We start from the raw sequence: 18161 nt of genomic DNA, 5'->3' as shown, positions 1-18161 counted from the left end.
GTGAAAATAACTCATAAGTCACTGCTATATGGTTGTAGTAAATATGATTGTGTAAGTTACTATAATTGTGACATTTATATTTTGAAAATGGGCATCAGTGATCTAGTAATTGAAATGATTAGTGAGCATCCAGAAGAAAATGTTTCCTGACAAAGACATACTCTTAAAAAATCTGTGTACTCATGGAATAATATGCAGCTGTAAAAATGAAGGATCTCTTACCCTTTGAGACAGCATGGAGGGACCTGGAGAATATTATGCTAAGCGAAATATGCCAGTCAGAGAAAGACAAGTATCACATGATCTCACTCATATGTGGAATCTAATGAACAGAATAAACTGATGAACAAAATAGATCCAGAGACAGAGAAACATAGAATAGACAGACAAGTCTCAGAAGGAAGGTGAGGGTAGAAGGCGGGGAAGGGGGGAGATTAACAAAAGAACTTACATGCATACATATATGCATAACTCACGGACACAGACAGTAGTGTGGTGAGGGCCTGGGGAGAGAATGGAAGTGGGGAGGAGGGGTCAATGGGAAAAGAAGGCGGACTTATGTAATATTGTCAACAATAGAGATACATTAAAAAAAATAACTTAAAAAAGCCTGTGTATACGTTAGAAATGTGTTATACAAAGGAATTTATTACCTAACATTTTTTAAGTGGAAACTGTTATTTGCACACGAATATGAAAACAAAGATATGAAGGTTTAATTTATAGTTTCTTTTCTCTTTTCTTTCCTTATGACAGTGAATGTACTTAGAATTTACAGGCTGTTACACTTTCTGAAAAGAAAGAAATCTAAATGATATTGAAAACATGAATCACTTTTCCTACTCTCTTCCTCTTTATGGTCTGTAGCAAATAACCCATTATGCTCTGTGTGTCATGTAAAGGAGAAACGTGTTATTCTCAATCATCCTGAGCTAATTGTAGGAACTGGAGCAGCGGCACTGCTAGGAATAGCACAGACCCAGCCTGCAGTTGTTGCAAAGTGTTTTCTACGCACAGCACGTTTTCTACAAGTGAACTCTGTAAAAACTTAGATTATCACTCAGAAAGCAGAGCGCAGCCATCCCCAGCCCTTCTTCCAGCCTCAGACCTGTGGGCGCTTCACACCTGAGACTTCAGGGACTTGGGGGGCTCACTTTTCAGATGTGGAAAGTGAGACCCAAGGAGAGGGGCGTTGCTGAATGCACAGGGCTCAGCGAGGCACCCGGGGTCGAGACGGAGTCAAGGAGCATGCCACCTCCGGGTCGATCAGCGATTCCTCCTTGGTGGCATATCTTTTTTAAATCTTATGTCCATCTTTAATAATAATAATAATAATAATAATAATAATAATAAATAATAGAACAGCCAAAACTTATGGCAACTCTATGAATATTTGATATTCTGTGCTAAAACATTTTATAAATGATGATTTCCATTCATTCATTTGTATACCCATTCATTAGTTCATCCACTCTGTCAAGCATTAGTTTAAGAAGTGGGATAAACCAGTGAATAAGTAAAAGCCTCCGTTTTGAAGGAGCTTCCCTTCTAATGAAGAAGAAAGGAGGTAAGCAAATATCTAACGCGTCTCGTGCTTTTAAATGCTAAGAAGGAAATGAAGCAGGTGAGGGAGAGAGATAAGGGGGAATGCGCTTTCGGGGGGCAGTTATGCAGTGATAAGGTGACGCTGGAGAAATTGGAAGGAAGTGAGGGGTGAGCCTTACAGCCCACCGCTATCTGGAGACAGAATGTGGGGGCAGGGGAAGCGGAGTCGAGCCCCAGAGGCAGAAGTGTGTGTGTGATGATGCAGAGCAGCTGAGGGGCCGAGGCTGGGGACCAGTGAAGGTGCTGAGGTCTGGTAACAACAGATGGATGGCTTGAGTTTGAGATAAACACACACGTTTCTTTGTAAGCAGGTAACAAACGGTTGCAAAACTTGCAGTTAGACCACCAATTTAAATAACTTAAAGCTTGCCCTGGCCTGAGCAGTGGTTAGAGTATCCACCTGCACACCAAAGGGTTGCAGGATCGATCCCCAGCCCTGGTCAGGCCTTGGGTGGGAGGCAACCAATCGATGTGTCTCTCACATCAATGTTTCTATCTTCCTCTCTCTCTCTCTCCCCACCTCTCCCTCCCTCCCTTCCACTCCCTCTAAAAAATCAATAGAAAAATATCCTCTGGATGAGGATTAACAACAACAACAAACATTCGAAGCGTGTTTAGCTTACTGAGTCCTCTCGATTCAGAACATCCTGACCTGCTCAAATTTACATTTTGGCCCTGCCTCCTGCTAGCCACGTGCTGGGGCTGACAAGCCTGTTTTCTCGTCTATAAAGTGAGGCGAATAGCGCTGTGCTGTTCTCCACACAGAACTCCTGTGAGGGTCCGCTGACTTACCGGGATATAAAGTTATTTCAACAACAGTCAGATGCTCCGAGTGCCTGTTCCACGGGAGAGGGGCATGGGGCTGGGGGGCAGGCTCTGAAGGACCCGGCGGGCCCCTGGGAGCAGCACCTCCCGTGGCGTCACCAGTGATTTCGTAGCCCTTACCAACTCCCGTGCAAGTGCAGAGTCCGTGGCACAACCTCTTCGGATGGCTTCTGGGGTCAGAGCCAGAAGGACCAGTGAATTGGATCTTGGAAACACGCATTAATGCAGACAAGTTAGCAAACATGTAGGTAACCGTTTGTTCTCCTCTTTCAAGGTATCATGTGAGCCTTCGTTACCCAGTCCCAGACACCCTCTGTCAGGAGAGGCTAGGGAACGAGAGAACAGCTTTTGGGCCTCTTTTGTGTTGAAAACGGCCTGCTGGCTGGGACTGGCAAACATTTTCGCCCACGGAGCTGTGGGGGCTGCGATTTGTTTTAGGGCTGCCTCCGTGTGAGAGAAATGTCACCCGCTCTTCAATGAGAGGAGCCACGCGCATTCTTTTTATGGCTGAGACTTCTTTTACATTAGAAATGGAGATGGGAGTAAAGGGTGTTTTCTTTTATTTTGGTTTGTCGCAAAAACATGTGACAACTGCACTTTAGTAAAATCTTTCATTTCAAATTAGGGACATTTTGGGGACAACATGAGCCCTTAGCAGTAATAATGCTGAAACGCAGAGTAGAATTGCATGAAGGATAATTTAAAGTAAAAACAACAGGCTGATTTTGAGTAAACTCGTAAAACAATTCAGTATTTTAACATAACATAGATGAGATGCCGATAAGCCAGTCCAGTGGAAATCTCCTTGTTTGAATTGATTTTGGTAAAGAGCATTAAAACCCACCCTGTGACTTGTTCTAAACAACTTTTAACTGAAAGGTTTGAGGTTGGAAAGGCGTCGGCCTTTTGAAGGCTTTTGGTGGAGATGGGAGGTAGGATGTTGCTGAATTGTAAAAATTTTCAAGAGAGTGTTGAGTCAGAATCACCAGATTTGGATTCTCCTAGAAACCAATTCCTCAGCCTGTGCCACCAGTTTGAAGCGTGTGTTTCGACCTCCAGGTGGCCGTGGCCGACGTGGACAGCGAGGAGAGCCGCAGCGCCCTGTTCGCGGAGCTGCTGGCGTCCAGCGGCAGCGAGGCCGAGTTCCAGCACCTGGCGCTGCTCTTGCAGGCCTGGCCGCCCGGGAGCCCCGACAGCGCGTAAGTGGTCCCCACCGAGGCTCCTCCGTTCCTTTCGTCTCCAAGACCCAGTGCCTTCAGAGGAGCCTGTGAAAGACAGATAAGATCCATCTGGCCCCTAAACCCAATATTTTACTCGGAAGTATCAGGCAGCACTTGACGATAGCATCCGGTTTATGATGTCAGCAAGGTCGTTTCGTTGCAGTTCTCTTTTCACCAGGAAATCTTTGACTGTTGGCGTGGCTTCCGATGCTCATGAGAATTCGTGTGGAGGAAGCGGGTCATTCCCGTTCGCTGAGGTCGCACGTGTGATGTGCAGTTTGCACGTTATCCGTCACACAGCCCGCACGCCAGGTGATGGGCGCTCGTTTTGTAGATGCGGAAGTGGAAGCTCAGAAGTTAAGTTCTGTGACGTCAGGCGTCCCGTGGTTGCTATGTGACAGGCGGAACTCTCCCAGCCACCGGCCACCTTCACGGCCCCGCGGTTTCCAGCGCGTCATGCTGGCTGGCCGCCGCCCTCGTGGCTGCCTGGAGCGGCCGCCCCGCGCTTGTGCCGCAGCCACGGAATCCCGTGGAAGGCGTAGCCAGTTTCCTCTGCGCACATATGCCGTCTGACATGACCGGCTGCTCCTCCGGCAAAACACGGAGCGCGTGGGCCTCTGTTCCCGCCGCCTGCCCGCCCGGGACTCGCCTGCGCTCCCACGCGCACAGGTGCAAGGCCCCAGGCGCCGCATCTGCACCCGCAGCCGTGAAGCGGGTTCTCCTGAACAGCCATTCTGTGCGCATGTAGGCCCCAAAGCACATCTGGAAAAGGCTCTCTAACCCAGGGCGCTGTGAGAATTTCTGAAGAGGGGGTTGTTTTGTCTTGTGGTTTCCAATTACAGTTGACATTCAGCATTGCTCTGCATTAGTTCAGGTGCAGAGCACAGTGGTTAGACAGTCGTACACTTTACAAAGTGGTCGCCCCGATCTTTCCAGCCCCACCCGGCCCCATCCGCCTTGTTGGAGTATTACCGACTGTTCCCGGCTGTCCTTACGCCCCGTGGGAACGGCCTTTCTCCGCCTCTGCGTGCGCCTTGGGACGGCACGCGGGGTGGAGCTTTCGAGCACGGGTCGCACCTCCTGTGTGAGGCTGGGCCGGGCTCTCATCAGAACACCTCCGTCTTCCTCCTGGCCGCGCCGGGACAGCGTTTCCATCTGGTCCCCAGCTCTCGGGGCGCAGCCGCCTCCGGGCCTGGTGCTTGTGGGAAACAGGCCGGGCTGGGCTTGCTGAGTCCAGGTCTCTGCTGGGGCCGGGCGTCCGTTTCTGGCCAAGTCCCACTGGTGAGGATGGGAAGTAGACGTGGGACCACGAATCCGATTGTCAGCCAGCTTTTCTGTTTCAGAAAACCAGTGTGGAGTGTAGATTGCTTCAGCCCTTCAAAGGGCGCTCCCAGTCAGTCTGCTCAGCTCAGAGCGTGACACCTGGTAGGTTAGTGACCCGTGTCACGGTTCCTCTCGCTTTAGAACGGGACCATTTCCAGTCCCTCGCTCACCCACAGACACAAAGCAGCTTCACTTAAAACATTTACTGCGTGTAAAACATCTAATGTATTCGTGGACAAAAATATCTTAATTTTTAAAGGTGTAGTTTTTGTAGTCGCACAGGGAAGGAAATGGGTACATTGCTGACCTGTGTTCTGCATCCTCCGCTAGAACTCATTGTCCGTCTGCTCACCCTCCGCCCAGCCACTGTCCTTTACAGACAGGCTCTCAAAGCGCTTTCTTCCAGGCCATCCGAGTGTGACCTCAGCACTTCCACCGGAACCAGAACAAAGAGGAGAGGGTGGGGGGAGAGGGGAGGCGAGGAGGGAGGGGTGTGACAGTGATCGATGTTGCCAGTCAACTCAATCGAATTAAAAACTCAGGAAAGTGCGCGATCCGATCCATCTGGCTGCTAATTCAGTGGTTCCACCTGCAGATGTGCAGTGTGGGTCCCCGGCAGGAGGCTGCATGGGAAGCGTAAGAGATTTGCACTTGGGGAAAATTCAGTGGCTCAGTGCTTCATGCTGATGGAAGAGTGTCTTGGCCATTATTGTCAGGAAGCTGCGTTGCCCCGCGGGGCGTGCCCTTCTGCAGCGGGCAGCCTGGTGGGCAAACCCAGGGCCCCGGTTCAGACTCCGAGAGGAAGTGGGGGCTGGTCCGTGCGTGTAGGGAGACTCCCGTCAGCCACACACTCCAGGGCCTTGTGTGTGCTCTGACGTGAGCAGTGGTCCCCGAGACACAGAGCTGAGTTTGAGCTGAGACAGAGGCTGCTCGTGTGCATCTCCTTGTTGTCCTTGCACTTGAGGTTTTTCTCAGGGGCAAGGAGTAAAATCCTGTCAAGGAGAGGGCCCCCTTTAGGTGCTCCGTGTCTAGAATCCAGAGCTGTGCTGACGAGACCACAGACACTCCACAGCGAAGTTCATTCCCAGTGTTATAAGTGAAATCGGTGCCCTGCTCCTGGGCTGTGTCCCTTGACCTGTAAGTCGTGGTGTGTTTATGCAGCGCGGGGTGTGGCGGCCCGAGAAGGGGAACAAGGGCAAACTTTGTGTGTGTTTCTGTCTAGAATAAGAGAACTACGTGGAGCTCCAAGCGGGGTCTCCCTGCGGCTTGTGTGTGGCTCCCCCAGTCTGTGCCCACGCTGATCTCTGCTGTGCCCTGCCCTCTTGTCATTAGTCCTGCCCGACCCCAGGCTCAGTCCTGATCATAGTCATGATCATGTGACTAAGAAAAGCCGGTTTGGGTAGTGAATAGTTCCATGGGCCTGCTATTATGAGCGACACTTCACGATTGCAAATGATCCTTCATTAAACAAAGCACGACGTCAAGGGCAGACACTAAACTGGGAAAACCCAGGCCCAGAGAGGTCCCCAGAACCATCCACCCAGGCTCGGGGCGTTAAAGTCACTTCTCCGAGTCCACCAGGCAGTAAGCCAGGGAGCCAGCCTGAGCCCAGCGGCCGGGGCTTCGGGGCAGCCGGGGCCCGATGCCACCGTGAGCGCCTCCTCCGTGAGATGTTCCCCTGAAGGACAGCCTGAAGGGCGAGCCCTCTGGGTCCCGAGTGCCGTTCGTCACAAGCATTCCACTTGGAAAGTGGGATATTTTTCGTGTTTGAAACTTGCTTCTCACAGTTGTCGCAGCTGAATCATTTCTAGGGCCTTGCCTTTCCGCCCTCAGAGCCAGCGTCACGGATAACCCGTGGGTGAGGCTGGCTGCGGCCATGCTGGCCCGGTGTCCGTCGGAGAACGGCGAGGCCCTGGGCGAGGAGGTTCTGAAGATGTGCCGCTCCTTGTACAGCACCAGGCAGAGGCTCCCGGCCCAGGTGAGTGGCTCTCCTGCGGGCACCTGCCTCTTCTCCGCACTCTGCTGTGGGCGGTGTCCGCTGCTGCTCGGGAGGGAGGGACAGGAGCTCAGGGCGTCGGAAGGTCAAGGGCCCCGTGAGTAGCAGGTCAATGAGGACACGCAGGGCTGAGAGGACGCTGGAGGCCTTCCTCCTGCTCGGGCTCCGGCACGGCCTTCCTTTCCCAGTCCCAGGGCAGAGCCCGCTTCCGGTCCCTCTGGGCCCTGTGTGCCTCACTCACATGTACGTTCCAAGGCGTCATGGCAGCTCCCATGGTGCCGTGTCCGGAGCAGGCCAGCTGGAGCGCGGTGATGAGCCTCAGCGCCCTGATTTTTCCGTATTTTTCACAGCATTGTGATGAGATTGCAAACCTCCGTGTTTATTCTCTGTAAACACGCTGAAACACGCAGCCGCCTCCATTTGACCTTGGTTCTCTATTTGACCCCGTGGTGTGGCCGTCACAGAGGTTTTTGTGGCATATGTAGACGTATGTGTATCTGAACTTTCTAAAATAAGCACATATTAATTACAGCTCCCCGCAGTGGATCCGACCTCGGCAGTGTGTAGTCTGAGCAGGCTGCGTGTGTTCAGTAGCATCTGGACAATGGCACTAAATTGATTAATTGGTTTTTGAGTTGCTACCACATAGGAGATAAACTTGAAAATAAAATTGTAAATAGAGTTGTCTGAATCTTCATTGTAATCACTCAAGGAAAAGATTCCCATTCTGAATGCACATTTAATGAATTGTTTACAGAATGAGGGACTGGCTAAGTGTTTTTTGATTGGATTTTAAAATATTTATTTAAAGAAGTCTGTCAACCACCAGAATGACAGAATTCTCCTGTGCAATATTTAAAGCACCAACACTAACCCCTTTGCTCCCGTGGTGTGATTGGTGGTGTCGGCTACTTGCTTACCTGTGACCGGCCCTGCTATAGGGAGCACCCAGAGGTGGGACCACGGCTGTGTCACCTGTGTCACCGTGGCAGGAGTCCACACACGGCACAGAGTGGGGTCTCCACACAGTTTATTACCCCCCTGCGCCCCGGGCAGGTACGGTGTAAATAACACGGGGCTCACCTTTGCCGTAACATGAGCTGAGGTCAGGTGCGGCTGGATCAGGACCAGATGCCCACATGCCTGCAGTCAGTGCTGCTGCTTCAAGGTTGGGGAAACCTTGTTTGGGACCCTGTTTCTCTACTGTGAGGAGTGAGCAGAGGCTGCTGTTCACTGCCTCACCCAGAGCACCTGACTCCCCGCCTCCCCCAAATCCACAATCCCGCCCCCCGGGGGAGGAGAAAGGCACTGGATTGAACCCCTTTTGTAAGTAGGTCATTATCACTTCTCTCCTCCAATTTGATGAGATGAAAAGTAATTATTATCCGAGGAGTTTTGTTGCCACTGTGACTTGCCTTCATTTTCCCATGCTGCCTCAGTTCCTGTCTTACAATGGGGTACAGTTATGGGCTTTTTCAGGATGCCAAGGTTAAAGGAACTGTGCAAATGTTATGTGCTGTTTTTATTGATCACTAAATGTGCTCAGATGTGAATTACAGTTGTTACAAAGGAAGGAGCATTATTATTGCAAATGGAAATGTCTTGGGAACTTGACCACGTGCAGCTGAAGTCAGGACGCGGCAGCCTAACGCAGCGGGGCGGGGCTGGCTGAGTCCTTCTCTCCCCCGTTCTTTTGTGGAGAGGAGGTGCATTGGCTGCCTTCTATGAAAGCCTCTCTCCGAGGCAGGCCGGCCGGCGGGAGAAAGAGCTGAGGACTCTCAGGTCCCTCTGCGGAGTCCCAAATGCCTTTTGAGTTTTCATGAAGATGAAACATCTTAAGTATCACGTTTCCAGTTCACCTTGACATTAGGGTTTAAACAGGTGTTTAAACATTTAACTTGCTGATTTCCTTTGTTGCAGTAGATGATACTAGATATTTGATAGTATTAAAATGGACAATACTTTTTATTGCTTGTTAAGCATCTAGTATATGCTGAGCGTTGTATGTTATTATTAACACCCATTCTCTCTCTCACACACACACATAACACACACACACACACACACACACACACACACACACTAACTACAAAGTAGACACATTACCTCCATTGTCCTTATGAGGAAACGAGGGCTCTGAGAATTCAGGAAAGTGAGTGACAGTCCCGCGTCCACCCGGTGGGACACTATGCAGCCATTGAAAGCGATGCCGTGGAGGGAGATCGGGGGCTCAGACAGGTGTGCAGTGTCCTGTGCAGTGGGCGAGGCGGGTCCCAGCACGGAGTCATGTGTCCCTGTCCTTGCAGTGCGTGGAGGAGCTGAGCGCGCTGCTGCGGAGCCGGGCCCTGCTGCTGCCGTCCCTCAAGCTGCTCCTGGAGAGCCCGGACGCCCGCCTTCACGCCGTGGCCCTGGAGCACGTGGCCGCCGTCGCCAAGGTACGCCCGCCGGCTTGACATTACTCTGCTTCCAGGACAGGAGTCGGTGTGGCCAGCACTGACCGGGATTCGCCACGATTGCTCTGGCCGTGGTATTCCCTGACCACAGCCGCTCTCTCTGTTTGTGTAGGAAGCAGGTATTCGTCTACTGGTATTTTACAAACGCGTACTGAACGCCTCCGGTTTACAGACGTTTACACACCAGCCTGTGTTTAGGTGCGGAGACTGTAAATCCAAATAGCGAAGCTGTTTCTCTTAAGAAGCCGGTGTCGGCCCTTCAGGAAATGTCCTGGGCACGGGGAACTCGGGCTGGGGGCGCCTGGCCTCGGGTCGGTTTTCTGTGTGTGTGTGTGTGTCTCCTAACTAAGGTGGGAGAGCGGCCGCGGTCATGTTCTCCGGCACCGTCTGACCCCCAGCCCTCTGTCCTCTGGCAGCCTGGCCATCTGGGCGGAGGAACGGGGGACTGCACCAGGCCGGCGCCCTCTCCCTCGAGGCTGCTGTCTTGTTGTGATTAAGGAAGAACTTTCACCTCCCTTTTTAAATTTTACACTTTAGAACTAGGCAGCTCAGGGCTGCATTTTAACGAATTCACGTTGTATGACTCCTAAAACCCCTCTTAGGGAGATCCTTCCTTCAGGTGAAGTGATCAGTTTGAAGTATTGTGTGTGACTGTGTGTTATGTGTCTGGGTGAGTGAGTGTTATGTGTGATTGCATGCTTTTTCTAACCAAAGTGTCAGAGGGCAGAGAGGGGAGGAGAAGCCTGGAGCTGGGGTGCACACGCAGCCCCCCAAACCGTGGGTGAGTCAGTGGGTGAGTGGTGAGTGAGGGCAGAGGCCCAGGACACCATGTGCACGACTGTAGGCCTCGCAAACCCTGTCCGCTTAGGCCGCCCTGGTTATAAACAGCAGAGAAAACGGCACAGCCGAGACGCGGAAACGAGTGCGCACTGTTTACAGCAAACTTTTTTTTTTTAATAAGTAGAAAGTACACTCTACAATAATGATGAAACGTATAGCGTCAGACCGTGATTTCCAACCTTTTTCATCTCCTGGCACATAGAAACTAATTACTAAAATTCGGTAGCGCACAGGTTGAAAAAAGTCTTGTATTATTATCGAGAATTGCCTACTGTGCGTCAATGTACCGGCATCCAGGGTGCGCAGCCTGGGACTGTGCTCAGGAGCGAGGAATGGGTAGGGTGTGTGTAAAGGTGGAATGCAATACCATTCCTGGGTGTCGAGGGATTATCTCAGGGGAGGATTGACATAGGGCCTCCAGGGATTAGGCAAAGTAGGAAAGTGACAGGACAAAGTGTGGGACCGGCCACACTCAGGCCCCGAAATGGAAGATCTGGTTACAGTCTCAGACTCCCCTGTTGTTGGGCTGTAAGCCAGATGATTTGTCCCAGTTTGGGTTTCAGAAGAGGATACTATTAAATCCCGTGCCAGGAATGAGACCGACTATCATTCAAATAAATATAAATTACAAAAAACTATCCACAGGCATTTTCTCATTCCAGCTATACATTTATGTTGCCCTTGTGTTTTTCTGCCTTTATTGTTGCTATACTTAATAACTTTATTAGTAATAGTAAACGTAACAAGACAAATATCCTTCCCTAAACAGGGAAATAAGTTTAAATAATCTTATTTGAAGTCATTGAAATGAGGTCCTGCATACATGATGCTACTGGAATCTGAGCTTACCTCGTTACTGTAATTACTCTTACCTTCTTATGGATCCATAAAATCAAAGACTTTAATTCAGAGAAGGTTCATTACCTATTGTTGAAACAGGAATTAAGCAGATACCGTTTTAATGGCTTGGAAGATAGTAGTGCTTTGTGCTTTAGTAGATTTCTTTCCCAAGATCTGCAAAGTTTCATTTATTCTCAGAAATGAATCACTACACACACAAAAAATCACCGATGGAGACAGGTGGCGAGCGTTTTGCTCACTTTGATATCTGTCAGCCCCTTCCTCTTCTCGAAAATGCTGGGTTGTTGGTTGGTTTGACTGTTTTAACTTGAGCCATTAATTGAGCTTGACCTCTATAAGCATTGGGCTGGGCACTTGGAAAGCACAGGTGACCTCAGCCCCCCAGGCGGTCGGCATTTCAGATGTGGAAACTGGAGCCCAGAGAGGTTGTCCGTAGCAAGGTCACACAGCAGCAGCAAAGCAACCGGGACCAGAAACGGGTCTCTAACCCGAAAGCCTGCCTTTTCACAAGACCACACGCCTCTCACTCTAATTCAGTTATTTGATCAGTGGCGCGCTCTGCTGCTGAGACGGAGGACGATAAGATACAACCTCAGCCTGGCCAGGAGACAGACAGGTTTCCAGAACAGTCACGAAGAGGCCGCTAGTCGGTGCCCTGGAGGACGGGGAAGGCGGGAGCAGCTTGGCCAGGGATTTAGAGGAAATGCCACCGAGAAGGGGTCCCCGGAGCTGACATTTGCGCTGGGTTTTGCGGGGTCACCAGGTTTCTTAGAGGAAGATGGGCAGGGGCTTACTCTCAGAACTTCCTTTGTTCTAATTCTCACGTGCAGTAGGCACCGCTGACCTCCGCGTCTCAGGAGCCGCTCTTCCTGGTCCCAGAGCGAGTAGGACGGCCACACTGTGTGCAGGACGGTCCGGCGGCTCTACCATCGCTTAATTGGCTTTGAAAGGCCACATTGTGTCCGAGGCTCCTATAACCAGAGTCACTGAAAGTGCACAGTGACATTCAGAAAGCCTGCCGTGGCTCTGTTACATCACAATGTCAGGCAGTCTGAGCTTCAGTATGCATCAGTGTTGACTTGATTCCTTGCAATAATATGGACAGCAACAGGAAATAGAAAAGTGTAAGCTAAGTGCCAAAGCCACAGGAAACCATTCCTAGACTAAGAGATAGGACCAGGGGCCGTCAGAGAAGCCACAGCGGAAAGAGCCCGTCGAACACTTGAGGACGGTAAGTTCGATGCTGAGCTTTCCAGCGCCTGCGTGAGAACAAGTCCGAAACGCCTCCCGACATCGTCCTGTTGATGTCAGGGGGTCGAGGGTGTATTTTCTCAGCGGAGGAGAAGGTTTCTTCTGGAAGTAACTTTTCTTGTGGGTCTGTCCCTTGGGGTGAAAGAGCGGGGACCGGGGGAGGCGCCTCAGGGAACCGGCGGTGTGGCTGCGGGACGCCGGCCGGGAGTCAGGACGACCTCAGCTCAGACCCTGGCTCCGGGGCTCAGTGACCCCGGCGCTGAGCAGAGTCCTTACCCTCCATCTCCCAGGCGGTGACACTGGCGGTGACAGGGGAGGCTCATGCCCTCCACCGCCCTGGGCAGCAGGATGTTCCCCGGGGGAGAGGGGCTCCAAGGACTGACGCGAGAGGGCGGGCCTGGCTCCGCGCCGGGGTGGGGCTCCGGGGAGGTGGCCTCACCGGCCTCACGTCCTGCCTGTCTTACTTCTTGAAGGTGGACGACTCCAACTGTGACCAGGAGCTTCTCTCCCTGCTCCTGGACGCCAAGCTGCTGGTGCCGTGCCTCTCCACGCCCTTCTACCCGCGCATCATCCAGCACCTCCTGGCCAGCCCGCAGCCGGGGCGCTGGGACGCCGAGGGGCTGGCCCGGGACCTGCGGGAGGCCGGCCACGAGGCCGAAGCGGGGTCGCTCCTTCTGGCCGCCAGGGGCACGCATCGGGCCTTGAGGACTTTCAGCACAGCCCTGAGCGCCAGCCGGCACTGGGTGTGACGCGGCCCAGGCCTACGCACGGTCAGTCTCCAGTGGCCCCTCCCCGCGGACCGGAGCACCCAGCGCCGAGTGCTGGCCCGGAGGCAGCACCTGTCCCTGCTGATGCTTCTCGGTGGTCCCGCAAGTGGGAAATAAAGATCCATGCTGAGCAGCCTGCCAATAAAATACAATAAAGTCTGTACTTTCTTGTTGACCGAGAGAGACTCACGCCTACTCCTGTTGGAACTGCCTTTCCGAACGGAATTCAGGTGAAGCCTCCAGGGCCGCGTCCCAACGGCTGCCTGTGGGCAGGTGGCGTGGAGAGGGAGGGAGGGAGGTGGGGAGGGTGGTGGTGGGGCAGGTGCTGGGATGCAGGCAGTGGGCCTGATGCAGGTCTCGGCATAGGGAGGCGACTCTGGGCCCCGTGCCCACTTCTCTGGACCGTCCTCTGTCCCGTATACGACGAGGGCCATGTTCTCTATCTCCCGGGGTTGCCAAGGACAAGGGGAGGGGATGCCTGAGGCTCTGTCAGGTGCATAGCAGGCACCCCTCCCCCGCTAGAGTGACAGGTTGTGAGCTGTGATGTTCAGGCCACAGCTGGATGGTCAGTACCAGCACTGAGGGCCGCCCACTCAGCCCCCGAGAGGCTGACAAGCCCGCACGTGTGTAAAAGCTCGGCCACCAGCAGGCGGGCTCACAGCCCCGTGCACACTTACCACGGGCAGGAGAGGCATGTGGGGCCCACTAATGACACATGGCAATCACAGCGAGGGTGTGAACAGCAAACACTGAGGGGTGTTCCCGGGGATGGGACCCCAATGCCTGGCTGCGGGAGCCTGTGCTGGAGGTGGAGGCTCAGCTGGAAGCGCTGGGCCTACTCGCCCCCGCTCCTCCCCCAGGGCCTCACATCAGATCCAAACCCACAGCAGCCCGGGCAGCAGCCGGGAGGAGAGCAGGCGCAGTGATGGTGGGCACCAGGCCCCTCGGAAGCTCCCTGGGAGACCCTCATGTGAGCCACGGCTCCCCCTGGCCCTGGTCCTCATGTGTAAGTGGGGCAGCCCAGTCCGCTCTGTGCCCCGCTGGAACCCCACTCTGCCAAGGGAATGCACTTTCTGTTGTTGGTCCCGGGCTTCAGCTAGAGAAAGTCGCCCCAAATATACACCCCAAGCTTTAAACGCATTAACTCATTCAATCCTGGTGATAACCTTAGACCAGCGGTTCTCAACCTTTCTAATGCCGCGACCCTTTAATACAGTTCCTCATGTTGTGGTGACCCCCAACCATAACATTATTTTCGTTGCTATTTCATAACTGTAATTTTGCTACTGTTAATGAATCGTAATGTAAATATCTGTGTTTTCTGATGGTCGCGACCCACAGGTTGAGAACCGCTAGCTGGGTCGCTTAAGACCATCGGAAAAACACAGATATTTACATGACGATTCATTAACAGTAGCAAAATTACAGTTATGAAGTAGCAATGAAAATAATTTTATGAAAAAAAAAAAAGAAAATAACTTTATGGTTGGGGGTCACCACAACATGAGGGACTGTATTAAAGGGCCGCGGCATTAGGAAGGTTGAGAACCACTGCCTTAGAGGGACAGCGGGTGGGAGAGAGAAGTAAGTTGCAGGGACGCAGAGCCAGCGGGCCGCGGGTCCCCAGTGCGAGTCAGGCAGCCTGGCTCAGAGCCCCGCCGCTGGCCACAGGTGGCTCCGCAGGTCCCTCTGCGAGAAACCGGGATGAACTTCCTGGAGGGCATCTGGAGACACTGCAGTGTTTCCCAGCCCGCCCACCCTCCACGAACGGTAGCTTCATGGCAGAAGGGGGCGGCTCTGAAATACCCTTTGACCCTTGCAGACGGTGGGCTTATCGATGCGCCAGCCTTCACGGCGGCGGGCATTGCCCTCTGTGTTCATGAGTCTCATTTGGACCTGTCCCAGCTCCCCACGCACTGCAGGGAACCAAGCCCCTTCATTGGAGCTTCCCTAACACTCCAGACTCCCCCGAAGGCGCAAGGCACGTGGCCACCATGAACATTCCCTGCAGACAACTCCTGTTGGGGCGTCGCCTGGCTTCCTAACACGAGGTCACGTCAAGGACTTGGAACGTGTTCACATCCCCATTGGAAGGTCCTCGGGAGCAGTGGTTAACAACCGGGGCTGCGTGTGGAATCACCCAAGAATCTGTCATAACTGAAGCCAAGTCCCACCCCAACCCTGGCCAATTGAGTCAGTCTATCTGGGGGCGGGGCCCTCACAGCCAGTCAGTGGGGGGACCCGATTTATGTCACTGGCTCATCCCTCGCTGGCCATGTGTCTGTCCACTTCCCTTTCGTTCAGAGGCAGACAAGGCGCGTGAAGGGACCTACACCGGGCCCCTCCCATTCCAGCCCCGTTCTGGGCAGGCCTAGGGAGCGTCCTGCACGTCAATGCGGCTCTCTCCCGGGCCCAGGGAGGGGGCGCAGGGCCGCTGTGAAAGGCAGGGAGCAATAAAAGGAGAAATGAAAGGCCTGTGGCTGGTTGAACGTGCAGCTAAATTTAGAGCTGGAGTCAAGGTGGCTCCCAGGCCTGTCCGCCCCCGCCTCACCGGGAAAACTGGGCCTTAGCTTTTTGGAAAGAAAACCCCACTCTTCGTGATGTTCCGGGGCGCGTTCGAGAGCAGGGCTGCCCTGTTCTGTGGGAAGAGGCTGCGTTTCTCCAGCCAGCTCCAAGCGCAGCAGCTGGGAGTTCACTGTCCTTCCTAATAGTTACAAACTCATCCCCTTCCTGACAGTTACAAACTCATCGGAGGAAGATGGCTCGTAAAACGGGAAACCAGGAGCACAGGCCGCTGGTGCGCAGGGCACGAGAGGAAGAGCGAGGGCTCTTGATGGAGGGTCCGGCGCTGGGCTGCCCCCGGGCAGGCTTCCCACGGCCCCCAGGAGCCGGGCGCTGGGCCCGGGACTAACATGGCAGACTTGGCGCTGTGGCGCCCGCTCACAGCTGTGAGCCTGCGATGCCGTGCACCAGACTCTCACTAGTAAAATGAAAAGCACCTCGGACATCCGTGCTGGTGTGGCACTCCTGGGGCCTGGGGTCCGAATGTCCCCTCCCCGGGGCTGGGGAGAGAAGCAGATTCAGAGACCAACACCTTCAAAGTGTTAGGGCGTGAGATCTGTTAGCCATAGGGCGTGGGGTCCAGGTGGCCCTGGCGGGGTCCCACAGGGGGGTCAGCGGCGTGTGACCAGCCAGGAAGGCAGGTGGGAATCCTCAGGCTGCCCTAGGTTACCCTGTGGAGCTGTTGGAATTGTTGACTTGATCAGCGACACGGTTCAGAGAAAGCCCTGGACTGGATTCGGGATCTGGGATCGAGAGCCGGTCTGGCCTGGCAGTTTATGACTCTGGGCAACTGCACTTCCTTGGCTTTCTCCGTGCGTGCTTCCTGCACGCTCTCCACGGTGAGGCGCAGATTCGGGGCGGGGGTGGGTGTATGGGGGGCCTTGGGGATGGGAGGGCGTGTCGGGATGCGGGCCCTGGCTGGAGGAAATGGGGGAAGCTGTGGAGAAGGTAGAGCATTGGAGGGGACCAGCCACACAGGTGGGGCCGGGGTGTGGTCTCTCAGGTCCTCAGGTGACTCCCCAGCCTCCCTCCGGTGCTCTGGTGGGCACGTAGGTTGCCAGGACTCCCCAGGGCCCCTGAGCTGGGCAGTGCCGCAGGGAGGCTGGCTCTGTTACTAACAGAACAGGAGAGGAGTGGGGGGCTGGGCCTGGCAGCAGCCCCAATTTAGATCTCCTTTAGATAGTGACAGGGAGCAGGTACCTGAGAGCCCAGGCTCGGGTGGGAGCTCTGTGCAGGAGACACATTTCCCCAAGTTCCATGTCTGCGCCGGGTGCAGAGGCAGGAGCAGACTGGCCCAGCCCCAGCTCCGCCACTTGCCAGCAGGAGCCGAGGTGCCTGCTGCTGGCACTAGGCTGCCTCGCTCGCCCTGCCCTGTGACCTTTCTCACGTTTAGACCCCCTGAAAGGGGGAGAAAAGCAACCCCAGCCCTTGGCCTTGTGCTTCCTTTCAGGAGCACCTGCAGGAGTTGCCATGACAACGGGATGCAGCCTGCTCCTCTGTGCCCCAGGCTTATCAGCTCCTCACTGTCAGTTAATCACTGTGCTGCGGGCCCAGGGGGCGGAGAGTTTACCAGCAAAGGGTAATTGCTGGGCGAGTGCCGGACTCCTGGTCCCAGGGGACCCCCCCGAGGGATGGAGGTCACCAGGATCAGTGCTGTTGCTCAGGCCCTCAGTTTACGGGGTGACCTTGCTGGCAGGGGGGTGGGGGCAGGAAGGTCCTGACAGTCTGCGGGCCTCCCTCAGGCAGGGTACCCACTCCCTGAGGCCGAGTGGCTGAGCTTGTCACTGGCAGTGGGATTGTTCATATTCCCCTGCCTTCCAGCACTTCCCAGCCTTGGGTTCCCAAAACTGTGGGAACCCCTTTCACGTCCCGCGTGGTTCAGGGTTCCGGTTCAGGGTTCGGGTTCTGGAGAAGGCCGCACACAAATGAAAGAGACTAGAAAAGTATTAATTTGGGAATATTGGGGGCCAGGAGGGAGCCCACCTCTAGGGGGAGGACTACACCCCGTTCTGGCTTTGCTATCCCTTTTATTAAGGTTATGGGATCCACCCATATTTTTTAGGCAGGAAATTCCAATAATAGCCAATCAGCAAGAATTTACATAAGACTAACAGGTGGAGGCGGCTTCAGCTACCAATGTCTCAACTAAACAGGAGTGATTAGCTCCGACCTTTCAAAGCATTTAAGGTTGACCAGCCTTCCGGATTCCCTGTCCACATCTCTCTATTAGTGGGACAATGATCAGTTTCCGGCACAAAACAGTTGTGAAGTGAACACTGTTATCCTCATTTTACAGCTGAAGAGACAGGTGAGGACAGGCTCAGTGACAAACCCAGGGTCACCCCCGTGGAGGCAGCGAAGGGGGGCCTGGGCCTGTTCCATCCGATCCCTTCCTTCCACTGCCCCTCTGTCCTGCCCCTCCCCACGTGCTCACGGCTGTGCTCTCGCTCACCCGAGT

At 53.9% G+C, this 18161-nt stretch overlaps 1 protein-coding gene across 2 annotated transcripts in view; it reads left to right on the top strand.

Moving 5' to 3' along the window:
* NBAS (NBAS subunit of NRZ tethering complex) overlaps positions 1-13315 on the top strand; it is a 206444-nt gene extending 193129 nt beyond the window's left edge. For both annotated transcript variants that reach the window (XM_079792004.1, XM_079792003.1), the window contains exons 49-52: positions 3490-3629; positions 6807-6951; positions 9276-9404; positions 12848-13315. In XM_079792004.1, the coding sequence (XP_079648130.1) occupies positions 3490-3629; positions 6807-6951; positions 9276-9404; positions 12848-13123 (690 nt within the window). In that variant the 3' untranslated portion in view covers positions 13124-13315. The remainder of the gene's footprint in view (positions 1-3489; positions 3630-6806; positions 6952-9275; positions 9405-12847) is intronic.
* Positions 13316-18161: the final 4846 nt, after the last annotated feature.

This window comes from Cnephaeus nilssonii (assembly GCF_951640355.1).
Source record: "Cnephaeus nilssonii genome assembly, chromosome: 15".
Classification (NCBI taxonomy): domain Eukaryota; kingdom Metazoa; phylum Chordata; class Mammalia; order Chiroptera; family Vespertilionidae; genus Cnephaeus; species Cnephaeus nilssonii.
This window is presented reverse-complemented; position numbering and strand designations above follow the sequence as displayed.